General features: G+C 39.7%; 1 protein-coding gene across 2 annotated transcripts in view; it reads right to left on the bottom strand.

Annotated features, from left to right (window-relative positions):
* Positions 1-16,624, bottom strand: part of WDR70 (WD repeat domain 70) — a 358,039-nt gene that overhangs the window by 34,973 nt on the left and 306,442 nt on the right. For both annotated transcript variants that reach the window (XM_049862618.1, XM_049862622.1), the window contains 2 exons: positions 3,080-3,180; positions 1,456-1,535 (listed from right to left, as the gene is read on the bottom strand). In XM_049862618.1, the coding sequence (XP_049718575.1) occupies positions 1,456-1,535; positions 3,080-3,180 (181 nt within the window). The remainder of the gene's footprint in view (positions 1-1,455; positions 1,536-3,079; positions 3,181-16,624) is intronic.

The raw sequence follows: 16,624 nt of genomic DNA, 5'->3' as shown, positions 1-16,624 counted from the left end.
ACTTATCCCACTGAAACCAGGATAAAGGTTTTTTTGAATGCAGAGGGGTACCTGACTCTCTTGGCATGGTGACTTGATGGGAACTTATCTCTACTTCTTGTATATGGTGGACGAAACATGAGAATAAAAACCAAAGTAATACTAGACCACTCACTGTTAGGTGTTTACTCAATGTCAGAGTTAAATCTCAGAATATAAACAAGAAGCCATGTAATATTCGGGGGATGGGGTGGATTATTGGGGAAATATTAAATAACCTTTACATGCAGATTAAAACCTCTTTTAAAAGGGAAAACTTTCCCCAGAGGGATGGGAGGAAGAGGGTGAAGGAATAATAAGGGTTTAAAGAGATTTTAGAATAGGAATGATGGAAATATCTGTAACACCTCAAAAACTCTGCCAGCATTCCCCTCGACCCTGTACCCCTGCTGCCAGCTAGGGCCAGGATCGTATCATTCACCAGCAAAACATGCCTGCCTTGAGTGAGAGGAGCTCAGAAACACAGCCACCGGTCCTTCTGTCAGGCTACACAGTATTTTTAGAGGGGGGGTGGGAATAGCTTTTCACTTCAAACGCCTGTTGGAATTTAAGTAGGCCGCATGTAATTACATGAGCTAGACTGGTTATGACACCAATTTTAACACGTCTGCGCTGGCTCTTTCAAAAAGTGTCCTGGGATCTCTTTACTGCTCATAAGCTCCAAGGGACTTGATCTTACATGAGACCCACCACCAGGAAGAAAACCCAGCAGTACAGCATCCCCTGGGCTTTGGACTGAGATGCTAATAAAGTCTTCAGGGGCATCTGCTAATGACAAGTGCGAGGGCATCCAAGATTTCTTTCCTAGCCATCACCTGTTACAGTTCTAAGACAGTGTGGCTCTGGGAAACACAAATCTGCCAGATTAACAAGTTGTGGGACAAACCTGAGAGAAGTCTCTCTACCCTGGTAAGATTTCTCATCATAACCCATGCAGTTGATTTTATATATAAATATCTCTGGATCAGTCTACCAGATGGCCATAGAATTTCAGCAGGAACTGGAAGAGATCCTTAATCTAGTCTCCTCACTTTCCTGAGGAAGTTTGGTTGTTCAACATCTCACTGTCAGTCAGTGGTAAAGCTGGATAAGCCTAGGTCCAGCACTCTTTCATGTTTATTCTTAGAATGGATTGTTATTCTTTAAAAGCCTGCTATGGAGTAATGCATTAGGCTCAAATAGGCTTTTCCCTTTTCGGTTGAAAGTTACATGAAATAACCCTGTCTCTATGATGAGTCACAGAAGCTAAAGGGTTTAGCTATTACATGACTGGTAGTAGTCCCATCCACATGAATGAGATGTTTTGTAATACATGCCTGAACTTGGAGAGCTTCTTCTGTCTCTAAATCCATGCAATCAGCACCACATGAGAGTAGAAAAGAGACACATGATTGAGAAGCCATGCTAACAACTTACGGGTGATAATGTAGTCCTGGGTTAAAGTCTCAGCTTGCTTCGCCTTCCGCTGTGTTTTAACCACACATAATTTTGCTCCCCTGAGGGAAGTAAAAGCAAATTATTTCCTTTATTTGGTCTTAGAAACAAAAAGTCTATGTTGAAAGCATTAGATACTGTCAGGAACACACTCTGTATACACCATCTTGACAAATCCTTGACTTTATAAGTGATGGCAATAGGTAGGGCCTCAGTGATAAGGGATTAAACTCACAGAAAAGAAAATCTGCCACTTCGTGGTTACAACCAAGTGAAAGAGCTGGAGAGATAACAGGACAATAAGACTCTAGCTTAAAAAAATCTATAGAAATAACTTCAAAAACTAAGATCTTAAAAAGACATTTAAAAAATTATTCAACCCTTTCCTAGGCAAGGGTTTCAACCCTAGTCCAGAAAACTCTGAGGGAAGTCATGGCTGGGTGTTTCTTTATTGTTGTTTTTAGGTGCTGTTGATTCAATTTCGACTCATAGCAACCCTACAGAACAGAGTAGAGATGCCCCATATGCCTTCCAAGAAGCGTCTGGTAGATTTGAACTGCTGACCTTTTGGTTAACAGCTGAGCTCTTAACCACTACTCCACCAGGGCTCCTGTGTGTTTCTGGAAAAAAAAAAAAAAAAACCCCCCGTTGCATCGAGTCGATTCCAACTCCCAGCAACCCTACAGGACAGAGTAGAACTGCCCCATAGGGTTTCCAAAGAGCGCCTGGTAGATTTGAACTGCTGACCTTTAGGTTAGCAGCCGTAGTTCATAACCACTAGGCCACCAGGGTGTGTTTCTAGCCAGAGCCAAATCGTGGTCAACGAATACTCATTAATAGGGATCACTTTCCTTTCCTCAGAAAGAATGTGGTACCTCAAAACAGGTCTATGAATCTTAATACTTGCTAACCAAGGCATACTCTAAAGAAGAGCTAGTCAGTCATTGTACCTTAATAACTAGAAACAAAACCATCCTTTTTGGCGTGGTAGCACACTTTCCCATTTGTGCCCAAGGAAAAGGGAAACAACTGAGGGACCAATCGAGCCTCTAGTGAAGTTTTTGGACCTCTGGAACACATCGGTATGCTTTAAATGTGACATTTGGGGCTGGCAGAGAGGTGAGAGGGGAAGTATTTGTGCTGTCCCCTTCTGCTGACAGACAACAGCCTTGCCAAACATCTAAACTTGTAACTGGGAAAAGCCAAAACAGAAAGGGAACGAAATGGACAAGCCGTTTCCATTTCCTGTAAGTGGCCAGGTCCCTGCTTTGTTAATCCCTTACATGCATTACTGCTAATGCCACTGCCCAGGGTGGTATGCAAAGTGGGCAGGACTTTTTCCCTCCTTGCACTCAACATTTCAGCTAAAGAACTGCAAATCCCCAGGAAACTTTCCCTTTGAATTCTGTATAGATCAAGGGTGATATCCAAATCCTCTCTAAAACACAACACTAGGGGCTTGAGGCTTTACTCTGTCCCAGCTGCATTTTCTGAAAGGGTGGATCCCCATCAAAGAGGGAAATAAATAAAAGCAGAGGTGAAATAAAGCCCCCCTCACCCCCCAGTTGTCGTCATCCATCTAAAATAGGCAATACTTAAGGAATACCTCTGACTCTTGTTGGGGTCGTAATACACTTTAGCCAATCCATTTCCAGTTCCAACCATGATCTGGTTCAGCTTTGGATGCCACAGGCAACGAACAACGCTCTGAAAAGGGAAGGCATGGTGGTTAACTGAAGAGTCTGAATTAAGATGGGAAAAAGTCCTGCTTGTATACTGATGGCTAGTTTAATAAATCAGATGTCATTCTGATGGTTATCTGTAACCTTTAAGACACTTTATACTGAACTATAAAGTTGTGTTACTGAGGTTAAGTTCCATTTCATCACTTACTATTTGTGTGATACCTTATGAAAATAAAAAAAGATGTTCCCTCCCTGATAATCCCTCTTTCCCCTTTCCTGACAGCCTTGAAACCACAAAGTCAGCCTTTCCCAGGTCCATTACCGTGTGAGGCTGGCATCTTAGAATGCTGAACCACATAACTCAGGTATGCTGACCGCCGAGGCAGATTTAGATCTCAGTGTTTCATGCTTTTACAAACGCAATATGTCCCTCTGGAAACCAGACTGAGGCCAGGTGGTTATTGTTTTAAGTTCACAGAGATCCAAATCTCATAAAGCTTTTTCAGGAACAATACATATTTGCAGGCATTTAATAATACCCCCCTACCTCTGAGATAAAACAGCAGGACAATAGAAGTAAAACAGAGATACAAAAACTTGACATTAACCTGAATGGAAAACTGTTTATGACAAAGTTCACTGGATGTTATGATCCTCAGAATTCATTACTGGTGAAGAAAATAAGTGGTGCTCTGGGGTCAAAAAGTACCAAGAGCTCTCAGTAAGAACTACAACCTGTTTCTAATTTTTGTCTGCAGCAAGAGGCAGAGGTGGGAGGGACAGTAGGGACAGAATTAAGGGAAAAAAGATGATGCAAAAGTTGGCAGGCAGAAACACCATGTACCAGTAGGTTGTGCGGAACTCACTGTGATAGAACAAGCAATGAATGGAAGTTTCATATCACTGCTTATTAGGAAGCTATCACATGCCAAACAATGTCCTGGGTACTAAGGAGAAAATAATATAATACAATATTGTCATTTCACAGCTTTAATAATGAAAACTATGGAACTTCCAAATCAATGTTGGGCTGAATTTGTTTCCTTTTCCCCAAGCATCTCACCCTTTTGTTAAGACAGAGTATCTGGAAATCTCCAAGATCCCTTTTGGAAGAAGTTCTGGCTCTCACATGACTTTCAAGAAATATTCATTTAGTTAAATGGCTACAAGCATCCTTCTTTGAGATTCTTAAGGAACCAGAGAGGAAACTTGAAAGATTTTACAAGCTATAACTGATGATTGCCCTGACAGGGAACACAACAGAGAACCCCGGAGGGAGCAGGAGAGCAGTGGGATGCAGACCCCAATTTCTCATAAAAAGACCAGGCTTAATGGTCTGACTGAGACTAGAAGGACCCAGGAGGTCATGGTCCCCAGACCTTCTGTTAGCCCAAGATGGGAGCCATTCTCAAAGCCAACTCTTCCGACAGGGATTGGACTGGACTGTGGGATAGAAAATGATACTGGTGAAGACTGAGCTTCTTGGATCAAGTAGACCCATAAGACTATGTGGGCAGCTCCTGTCTGGAGGGGAGATGACAGGGCAGAGGGGGTCAGAAGCTGGTTGAATGGACATGAAAATAGAGAGTGGAGGGAAGGAGTGTGCTGTCTCATTAGGAGGAGAGCAACTGGGAGTATATAGCAAGGTATATATAAATTCTTGTTTGAGAGACTGACTTGATTTGTAAACTTTCACTTAAAGCACAACGAAAATTTAAAAAAAAAAAAGGATTTTACAAGGCTTCTCTAATACATATCTGACAATACCCTAGAAGATCAGTTCTTACGCTATGCACTGAAGAGGATTGAGACTTCTACTGCTAAAATCAAACAATAATGGTTGTGTCTTCCCAGTCTGTAGGGGGAAAAATTAAGTTAAATGGATAGGTTTCCATGATTTTCAGTTTTCTTTCCATAATTTTTCTTGAGTCTATGGTGCCTGCTACTCAATCTCTGCCAACAAGTGCTAAAAAATAACAAAACATATAAAATATTGAGTGAATATTAATAGAAAAGCTTGAAAATAATAAATCATAATTAGCTTGACAGGTTTTTTTCCCCCCCCTTAGAGGGGGGCATTGTAGTTGCTTTGTATATACCCCTGTGGAAGCTACATTATGAAAATCACATCTTCTCCTAACATAACTGCTCCTGGTTATAAGATGGAATTAAGTATAGCAATAGTTTATGGTCTGCAAAGTGTAGCTTGACTTTCAGGTGCTCTGCCACTGCGACTAATTTGAGACCTATGCCTAGACCGCTGGAAATTTCCAGATGGTCACAGTCAGGTATATGGAAACATGAGTAGATTTACAAACATAACTTCATGAAACCTATCTAGAATAAGTTCATCTTAGCCAAGGTTCATCTCCTTTCAGTCTTTGTTTAAGTGTCATCTTATAAGCTACCCAGATCACCTTATTTAAAAATACACCCCAACTCCCCTTACTGATATACTTTTTCTCTTTTTTCATAGCATGTATCCCCTTTTAACATGGCATATAACCTCTTTATTGATTCTGTTTATTGCCTGACTCTTGCACTAGAGCATGCATTCCACATGGGCAGAGATGTTGGTCTGTCTGTTTTGTCTGCTGATGTATCTAGTGCCTAGATTAGTGCCTAGCGCTCAGTAAATGTTTGCTGAAGGAATGAATAATAAGCTATAGTTCACCCATGCCTAAATGGACTGCTGTGCTGGGTAGAGTTAGAGGTAAGTTTCGGGTTAATATCATTACTATCTATGAGAATAATTCCATTTCTCCAGGTCATTATTATACTCAGTTATCTTACAAATGCAGCAGAATTAGTTCCCTCCTAACAAGATGAGGTCCTAGAAAGAGGGATGGACACAAACCAGAAAGCAAGAGAAGACAGAAATCTGGGCACAGCAGCGAGAGGGGCTTGCAAGAACTTTCAGAAATCTCAGCCACTTGCAAGTGGTCCCAGGACAATCTTCAGGACGTAGTATTAGGGTTATTTCTCTTCCTTGGTTCTCTAGGGATCTGGCTAAGCATTCTAAGACTGTTGTTGTTGTTAGGTGCTGTCGAGTCAGTTCCAACTCATGGTGACCCTGTAGGACACAGTAAAACTGCCCCATTGGGTTTCCAAGGAGTGGCCAGTGGATTTGAACTGCTGACCTTTCGGTTAGCAGCCAAGCTCTTAACCACTATGCCACCAGGGCTCCTGGTGTAAGATTACTGGTTCTCAAATATGTTTTCAAGTGAGCAGGGTACAGAATTGGAAAAGATCCACAATGTAGGCCTGATAAATTCCAAGACACCCAGCCAAATAGGCAGTTTCCAGGGGCAGCAGCTTACTGTTACTCTCTCCCTCTATGCTGAGGTATAAATGTTAGAGAGAGGCAACTGCCCAGGCCAATAGACCAATGTCTGCTTTCCAGGGAGTCTAAGCTCAGGACACTGAACCTCTATTCCTATTCACATCCTTTACCCCCCAGAGCTCTAGCCAAGCACAGGGTGGGTCAGCATAAGCTCTTATGGAGAAGCGTATCTACCCTCTTTTTCACACCGAAGCGGGCAGAAGGCAAGTACGACTCCTTGAACTAAACAGTCATTCCTGAGCTCCATCCACTGCAGTGATGAGTCACCAAGGCAGCCAATGAGGGGCCTGTAAGCAGTCTGACTTAGGCAAAGGATACTTAAGGTTCAATTACCCTAAGACTGGTTATTAATCAAATAGTACAGGGATTCCAAAACACAGAAGGAAGAAACAGAATTCAAGGTCAAAGGTGGGTGGGCCTCTTTTGTTTATTAATATTTATTGTATGTGTTTAGCTAACCTTTGTAAACTTTGCAGCTAATGCGACTCCACACTTTGTCCTGTCAGGGAAACGCATCTTATAGCAGAGAGCTGGCCATCTGCCAAGGCAAACAATCCCTGAGACGGCGGCAGGGCTGGGGAGCAAGCAGAGCTGCCACGCTGCTAACTTGTCAAACACACATACTGGGCTTTACTTAACAACAATGAGACACGTGCCTGAGAGAAGCCCAAGGACCCATCAGAAGACAGATGGGCTAGAAATACATACTTAGAAAGGGTGCATTCACTCAACTAAGTATCCACCCAAGACTTCCTTTCATCTCTGCTCTTGAAGACCTGCTTCTCTGGCTTGGGGCCTGACACACTCAGACCTGCAGATTTACTGAGCGATGGAACAAATGAAAGATAGACGGTACATCTGAATCAAACGACCAGAGAAAAAAGTCACGGAATGATATCTGCAAGGATCAAACAGAGCCCTTGCGTTATACGGAGATCACATTGAGATTCAAATGGCAAAAGGCCAGTGCAGTATAAAGAACTAGATTCTGAAATTAGTCTGCGTATTTTAATATGCTGCTTTGCCTCATTAAATTGATAAAGTGTTTTATTCTTCCACTAATCTACTTTACCTTACCAAAACATGTGGGTCCATGAATGGCTTCCCCTAGCTGCCTAAGCTGAACTCCATTTCAGCATAAAATTAGGTTTTAGTCTTTTAAACCAAAGCCCACTTTCATTTTAGCATGATAATCTGGCAATGTAGTGTAACCACAGACTGGTCAAAAAGTACTTAGCACTAGCAGCCACCGAAGATGATAACTGATGCTGGAGATCACAAGCGAGATGACTAGGAATTACAAGATCATAATACGCTTAACACAGAGATCTTGTCTTCCCACAGAGACCTAAGAAAAAAAAGAGGGCAATGGTCTGGGGAAGAAGACAGCACTGTGAAAAATTAGCAGTGCCAGGATCCCAAAACAGGCATTTTGGAATCAGTCCTTACACAAAAGCGAAAAGACTACAAAAAATTCCAAATGATTTATTTCTGTGGTTTTTTGGTTTACTTTAAGTGAAATAATGAGAACTAGTAAGGGGGCTGGGAGAGGAGGAATAAGCCAAAGAGAGAAATGAATTTACATTTTAGGACACAGTGGGAAGGGAATTATTAGGTATCTGGAGCTTTATATTATTTAATGTAACTGAATCCTCACAACAATACTATAAAATTAGTAAATTCATCCCCATTTCACAGATGAAGAAACTGAGGCTGTAGGAGGGTAGGTGACTTTTCCAAATGTATAACTCGTACACACAAAAGGTGGGATCATAATATGTATTTTTCTGATTCCAATGCTCACTCTCTTATACTACTTAACTATGCAAAGCTCTATTTTAGAAGATGAGTGAAGAAGGCAGGTGGAAGTGGGAGATTTTTAATCATTTCCAAACTCACCTAACCCAAAAGTAGAAAGCTTAGCAAAAAACAGATGGTATTAAAATCATAAAGGAAAAGCCCACTGGTACCCAGGTCACATACGTTCCTGTGCAACATCTTAGGTGCCTGTAACGCACATATCCAAACACCACCCTTATTCTACTTTACATGATAAAGGAAAAGAAGCCCAACATCCTTCATAATTTTATACCTTAAACATGATTATGTTGAAAGTCCATTTCCTGATACTTCCCAGCTGCTGACCCACACTGTAAACCAAACTCCATCTGGTTTTTACATGTTTGGTTTTTGTTATACAGTACAAGAATGGATAAGCTAACTCACTGATTCCTTGGGACAATAAGCACTTTTCTGAATTTGCAAATCAAGAGCCTTACACCTGTTTGTGAAGGAGACTCTCACACAATTTTCCAGATTTTTGTAGAAGCAGCCTTAGTCCAACACACTTAAATGGCTGTATGTGTGCTAGGAACACAGATGGAGATATGAGTCCAAAACAAATAAAAAGAAGGTGGATGAAAATGGGAAGGTACTGGGGAAAGAACTTTCTTCAGATTTCCACAAGCCCGAGTTTTTTTCTTTTTTTTCCACAGAGAAAGAAAAATTGCTTTCTACATTAAAATATTGTGCCAGGTAGACAGATGAGGAAGATGTGAATTGTTTAAACGTTTCCAGGCTATTTGTCCTGTCTTCATCCCTTCCATATCTCCCAAAGCCTTGCTCTTCCCAAATGTGGGATGGCTTTGCAGTATGCAAAGGACCATGGGGCTTGGCCTCATCTCTCTAAAGTTCAGGAAGCTGACTTGGTAAATAAGCCTCAGTCTCCAATAAATAAAACTCCTCAATACCCACCTGATCTCTATGGGGACATCCCTTGAAAGGAAAAGATTAAAGACAGACACTTCTCTCGGCTTGTCTCTCTAACTAAGTGCACATCTGTCCTTTTTCCCTCTACTACACCTCTCCAACTCCAAGGAAGTTCTACCATGGGGCCAAACTGGTAGCAACTGTCATTCTTTGCCAAGGACCTTCTCTATCTTCCCCTTTCCCTGCCACAACTAGTGCTCTCTGATAGAGAGAAGCCCGACGGTGAACGGAAAAAACATCATAGCACTTTTACATACGGAAGGATTGCTGCAGAAATGCAGAACAAGAAAAAGTGTTGCTCTGCATCTGCCATTAACGTTAGGTACCTATGCGAGGATTAGGCGTTTCAAGAATGGGCATCTAATTATCAAATTAGTTCCCATCAAACTCATGGAAAACACTTTATTAAAGTCAATTAATATACAGTCCATGCTCTAAAATTAAGGTGGTCACCAAAGCAGCAGAAATCTGGAACCCCGTAGTTGTCCTTGGCACTAAATGAATCACATCTGTATCTGATAATGAACTTGCCTAAAGGGTTTTCATCACAAGAAAAAAGCTCTCAGAGAAAATGGAAGTTCTCCAGACCAAGAAAATTAAATATAATTTTCTTCATCTAATACAAAACACTAAATGTTAGTTCCCTCCAATTCTGTTACTTGAGAAGAATTTACAAAGGCAAAGAAAGCACAAATAATGACTGAAGAAAGTCTAATCATTATTCTTACTAATGACAGTCTGGGAGTAGGAAACAAACCGGAGGCTGGAAGCTGGAGTCCACAGGGTGAAGGTACCGGTGGTGGGTCGGTCCTGCAAGGCACATATTCCCAGAGGCCCCATACCACAGGGAGCCACTGAGAAGCAGCACTGACTTGGAGCACATTCCCGAAATTCTAGCAGTTTCCCACTGACGGGCACAGAATGGGTTACAGGTGTGCCAGATATGGAGGCCCCCCCCCCCCAGCCCCTACCCTACAGCTCTTAGGCCTGAGTGGGGCCTGGGACTCTGGAGCCTCAGGCTAGTTACTTCCAGCAGAGTAGCCTTATCTGTTTCTGTCACAGTGCCATTAACACATTACCATTTATTATGTGGACCAGGTTGGGAAGCACTATCTCTGGCCATCTCTCTCAATCTAGCTCTCTACAGACTCAGTCCTCTTTACCATCTTCATTTATCAAAAGTTAGACAGGCTAAATAAAGATAATAGCCATCAACCCTTTGTTTATATGAATAAACAAAGCACAAATGGATAAAACTATTAACTCTCTAACTGCTAGATAAGAAATACATCTCTATGATCTGACTTTGGAAGTCATCAAGTATGTGAAACCAAGGAAATACAGGGAAAGCTGAATCTTCAAAGATGAACCATGCAGGATATGTAAAACATGATTTGTCTTAATATAGTGCAGGTAAAGATGTTTTAAAAATCATACTCTTTTATTTAGTCCTTTGGGAGGTCTCATAACCCCTCTGCATACGAGAAATAGCATTATCTATCATTCCAAAAAAGGAAAAAGATATCCTGGAATGTGTGTTAATTATAGACCTTTTTCTTCCCCACACTATATATAATTGTGAAAGTTTGGCCAGAGTTCTGATACAACAGCTGGAAAATTTGTTACCAAAGACCATTCATCAGATTCAGGTTGGAAGAGAAAAAACTGTCAGAGAAAATCCTGCAAGATATAAAAAGTACTTTACTTGGCCCATCAGTGGGATGTAATACGGTGTTGGGGTCAGGCAACAGAACACTAGTCATTACTATATTACATGTTCACAAATTATATAAAGAACAGTATGTCATTTTGAACATCTTTAAATATCCATAAAATCAGGGTCTCCTTTTCCAATATTTCATATAGGAGTTAAATATGTTTCTCCCTGAGAGCTGTATTCTCTAGTGGCTGATTCTTCACGTAGTTTTGCCATTCCGCTAATCATGTCTATACAGGGAAAAGCAGGTAAGTTTAAATACCAACTGGCTGAAACATCAAACTCTTCGGGAGAGAGGGAAAAGAACATTTGTATTTTAATTAAATGGTAAACACTATTTTTACTGTTTCAAAGTTCTGGAAATGGAAGCCAATGGATAAACAGCATTTGCTTGAAGCTGCTGACACCAATAAGTAAGGGATGCGTTTAATATATAGCTTTTTACAAGGCTAAATAACACTAGAAAATGGAAAAACCACTAAACTGGAAAATCCCCCCTTATGCTCCCTATTCTTTGCCTTGAATGATTCACAAAGTCTGAGGAAGCATGCAGTTGGCCCTTCATTTCATTGTAACTTCCAATAATTGGGTCACTGTCAAAAAGGGAAAGAAAACTTCACTGTAGGGTTTGAATCAGGGACATGAGTTGGCATTCCTCCAGTAACCATTATTTCAAAGAAGAGAATGTTGAGTACAGAATTTAAATAACTTCACCTGACTAAACAGTCTACTGTTAAATTTATAAAGTTGTTCTTTTAACAGAGATTGGAGAGGAGAAAAGAAGTGATAAACATATCAGAATTTGTGTTTTCAGGAAGAAACAATGATTAAACTTTTGATAAATAGTGTCAAATTCCAACAAAATAATTTTTATTTCAAAGCAGAGTATGTTTTGCAAAATAGATTTAGTGAACAGATATTTACTAAAAGTATAAAAACCAAAACAAATTACATTCATTAGTTTTAAATTACCAGTACTTTAAGTATCCACTGTAAATTTGTGTTTCCTCACTGAACTCAAAACACAACTATTTTTAGTAACTGTAAAAAAGGATCATTTCAAGTTTGAAAGCAGACAACTGAAATGAAACATGCACTTGTTTTGTCAAATCTAAAAGAACACATACTTATCCTTAAACTTCCAAGTTAATTAGAAAAAATATTAACAACAACAACAAAAAAAAAGAGAAGAGGTCATTACAGCAAGTCCCCAATAAAACATACCAGAATAAAATGTAATAAAAGGTAAATCAAAATTAACAAATACATTTTTATCAAACACCTACTATGTGCCCAGTATTGTGCTAAGTGTTAGGAATAAAATGGCTAATAAAGCTGTCATTTAATGTCCTTATCACCCACACACCACCTTCAGCCCCAAGGAGACCCTTACTAATTTCAATCTGGTCACTGGAGAATTTAGAAATGGCTGATTAGAGAAGTATTGAGAAAATATGACCCACAATGGAATGTTTAAAAAAAAAATAAAAGAGCCTAGGTTTGGTTCACTTAGGAGAAGACTACACAGTAACTTTATAATCTTCAAGGAAACAGAGGATGTTGACCAGCTGTTCTCTGACTCCATGAGGACTAAAGGATGTGGGCTCTAAGCATAAGAATGTGAGGTTTGGGGGGAAAAAAATGACCTGATGGTAAGGGATTTCATGCACAGGAATGAACTCTTCAGGGAGGCTGTAAAATCTTGTTAAAAGTAAGTTCAATTTTCATAAAGGATAGTTAAGCCATAGTTTTCCAGGTAGGCAAGGAGTTGGGCTCTGAATAATATTGAGAAACTGAGCAAAAGTATGCTTGATACCAGATGGCAGCTAATTAAGCAAAAGCCAGCGTTCTGCCTATGGCGTAGTATGTCAAAGGGAACATACCGCTTACTTCCTGCAACATGAATGTTCCTCCAAATATGTAGCTAACTTGGGATAACTTAGGAGCTTCCTCCTAGGCACAGCTGCTGTAATTTGTACTGTTTTCCATCACTACTGTAATTTTTTTAACCTAAAAAAAAATCAGCAAGCTTCTGGTTCTGGGTAAGATAGAGTAAGCATAGTCTACTCACAGTCTCTCCCTCCGGATGCAGCTATAAAATCTGGATGGAAGGCACGGAGCACCTATTTGACGACTCTGAAAAGTAAATTGTTATTAGGTGCTCTCGAGTTGGTTCCAACTCATAGCAACCCTATGTACAACAGAACTAAACACTGCCCAGTCCTGTGCCATCCTCCCAATCTTTGCTATATTTGAGCCCCTTATTGCAGCCACTGTGCCAATCCATCTCCTCGAAGGTCTTCTTTTTTGCTGACCTTCTACTTTACCAAGCACGATGTCCTTCTCTAAGAACTGGACCTCCTGATAATATGTCCAAAGTATGCGAGACAAAGTCTTGCCATCCTTGCTTCTAAGGAGCACTCTGGCTGTACTTCTTCCAAGACAGGTTTGTTTGTTCTTTTGCCAGTCCACGGTATATTCAATATTCTTACCAACACCACAATTCAAAGGTATCATTCTCCTTCAGTCTTCCTCATTCACCGTCCAGCTTTCACATGCATATGAGGTGATTGAAAACATCATGGCTTGGGTCAGGCGCACCTTAGTCCTCAAAGTGACATCTTTGCTTTTTAACACTTTAAGGAGGTTTTTTTGCAGCAGATTTGCCCAATGCAATACATCCTTTGATTTCTTGACTGCTGCTTCCATGGGCATTGATTTTGGATCCAAGTAAAACTAAACCACTGACAACTTCAATCTTTTCCCCATTTATGATGATGTTTCTTTTTGGTCCTGTTGTGAGGATTTTGGGGTTTTTTTATGTTGAGGTGTAATCAAAACTAAAGGCAAAATAGTGTTTGGTCTTCATCAGTAAGTGTTTCAAGTTCTCTTCACTTTCAGCAAGCAAGGCTGTACTATCTGCATATTGCAGGTTGTTTATGAGTCTTCCTCCAATCTTGATGCCCCATTCTTCTTCATACAGTCCAGCTTCTTGGATTATTTGCTCAGCATACAAACTGAATAAGTATGGTGAAAGGATACAACCCTGACAGACACCTTTTCTGATTTTAAGCCACACAGTATCCCCTTATTCTGTTTGAAAGACTGCCTCTTGGTCTATGTACAAGTTCCACATGAGCACAATTAGGTATTCTGGAGTTCCCATTTTTTGTAATATTGCCCATAATTTGTTATGATTCACACACAGCAGGAGGAAAACTGGGAAGAAGTCCATAATTCAAAGAAACACAGAAGAGAAGGAAGTTTACCATTTTCCCCCATTTTCGTCCTCACCACCACCACCACCAATAAAAAACTCTGATGAACAAAAAACCAAACTTTTAAATAAAGACAGGATTAACACAACTGATTTTTCTTTTTGCCGCAGGCTCCAATATGGCTCCACATGGCACTGGAACTGATTTCATCTTTATTAAAATTTTAGTATTTTGCTTTTCATGGGCTTCTTGCATTAATTTTGCTTTTTCATAATCTTGTATTAAAGTAGATCTACTGTGATTGCTAAGTTTTTTGGCACCTCACTTAAATATTGTGCCTGAAACAAGTGTCTCATTTGCCTCACCGTAGTCCTGGTCCTGCCTTGACATACGCCTCACTGTTACACAAAAATTAACTCAAAATGGCTCACAGACCTAAACATAAAACATATACCATAAAACTTTTAGAAAAAAAATACGAGAAATTCTTTGTGATCTGGGTTATATGTGGAGTTCTCAGATGTGAACCAAAAATATAATCTATAAAAGAAAAAAATTAATAAATTCAACCTCATCAAAATTAAAAACTTTTGTTCTGTGAAAGACTATTAAGAGAATGAGAAGACAAGCAATAAACTGGGAGAAAATATTTGCAAATAATATATCTTAGAAAATTTGTACCTAGAATATATAAAGAACTCTCAAAACTTAACTGTAAGAAAATAACCCAATTAAAAAATGGGCAAAAGACTTCAACAGAGCACATGAGATATCCAATGTCATTAACCATTAGAGAAAAGCTACTAAAACCGTGATGATATACCACATCACACCTCTTAGAAAGGCTAAAATTAAAAAATGCCAACAATACAAAGTGCTGGTGAGAATGCAAAATGGTACGGCTACTCTGAAAAATGGTTTGGAAGTTTCTTGTAAAAATAAACATATACTTACCATATAACCTAGAAATGGTCTCTTGGATATTGATGCTAAAGAAATGAAAACTTATGTTCACAGAAAGACCTATTTACAAATGTTTGTAGCAGTTCTAATCCATAATTGACCAAACCTGGAAATAATCAAATGTCCTTCAATGAATAAACAAACTATGGTACATTCATAAAATAGAATATGCTCAGCAATAATATGTAAAAAAAAATACTGATACACACAACGACCTGGAAAAATCTCAAAGGTATTCTATTGAATGAAAGATGGTTATGACTCCATTCATGAGGCATTCTTGAAAAGATACAACTACAATGATTGAAAACAGGTAAGTGGATCCCAGGGTTTAGGGGTGGGGGCGAGGAGAATGTATGAATATTAAAGGATAGCATAAACGAGTTTTTAGGGTGATGGAAATGTTCTATATCTTGATTGGGTTGTTGGTTACATAAATCTATCTTGTATTAAAATTCACATGGTTACATGAATCTATACCAAAAAGAAAAAAAAAACAAAATCTGCTGCCATCGAGTCAACTCCAGCTCATAGCGACCCTACAGGACAGGGTAGAACTGCCCCATAGGGTTTCCCAGGAGTGCCTGGAGGATTCGAACTGCCGACGTTTTGGTTAGCAGCTACAGCTCTTAACCACTACACTACCAGGGTTTCCATGAATCTGCACTGGGTTTGGGTTTATACTTTTGTTAAAATTCACAGAACTTACACTTTAAGTCAATTTTACTATATAATAATTAAAAACAATTTAAAACTACTTCTAAATTAAAAATTTATTAATAAATACTTCCTGCCATTTTCCCTACCACAGGGTCGCTATGAGTCGGAATCGACTCAAAGGCGGTGCGTTTGGTTTGATTTGGTTATATCAGTGTAAGACTTGATAGGTCAGATATGAACAGTTAAATTATCATGAAGTCAGTAGCTTCTTTTCTCTCTATTCTCATGTGCCTCAACTCTCAACTCTATTCTTTGTGAGTACTCAAATCATGAGAGCTACTGTCCTGGAAACTCCATAACATGATACTCGATGACACCACGGAAACCGAGAAGAAATTTAATCAAGTTTTACTGAGACCAGCTCCCCTTGTATAGTGTGAAGCTCATTTAGTAGGTGACTCCAGCTGAGCTTCAGTTATTTTTTTCACTGAGCTCTGATACGCTCAATATATAATATGTATGTATGTATGAGCTCTCATATACTATGTATGCTGCTTGCTTCCAGAAATCCCAAGAAAGGGTTTAGTGTCTTCATGGTGGCCTCATAATCCAAATCACGAAGGCAGCAAAAGTCAATGTTTTTCATCAGATCCCACTAGCACCTCTTTTCTTCAGTGATTAAAGAAAACACTCCTAGAGAAAGAAGTACTGACTGGTCATTTGTAGAAGACCTGCTTCCTGACAGCAAAACATCGTACTCATGACCATACTAGAAAAGGCAGCGCTAGAGAAAGAA

This window comes from Elephas maximus, chromosome 2 (genome assembly GCF_024166365.1).
Source record: "Elephas maximus indicus isolate mEleMax1 chromosome 2, mEleMax1 primary haplotype, whole genome shotgun sequence".
Taxonomy (NCBI): domain Eukaryota; kingdom Metazoa; phylum Chordata; class Mammalia; order Proboscidea; family Elephantidae; genus Elephas; species Elephas maximus.
Note: the sequence above shows the minus strand (reverse complement) of the source record. Positions and strands in the feature narration are given on the sequence as shown.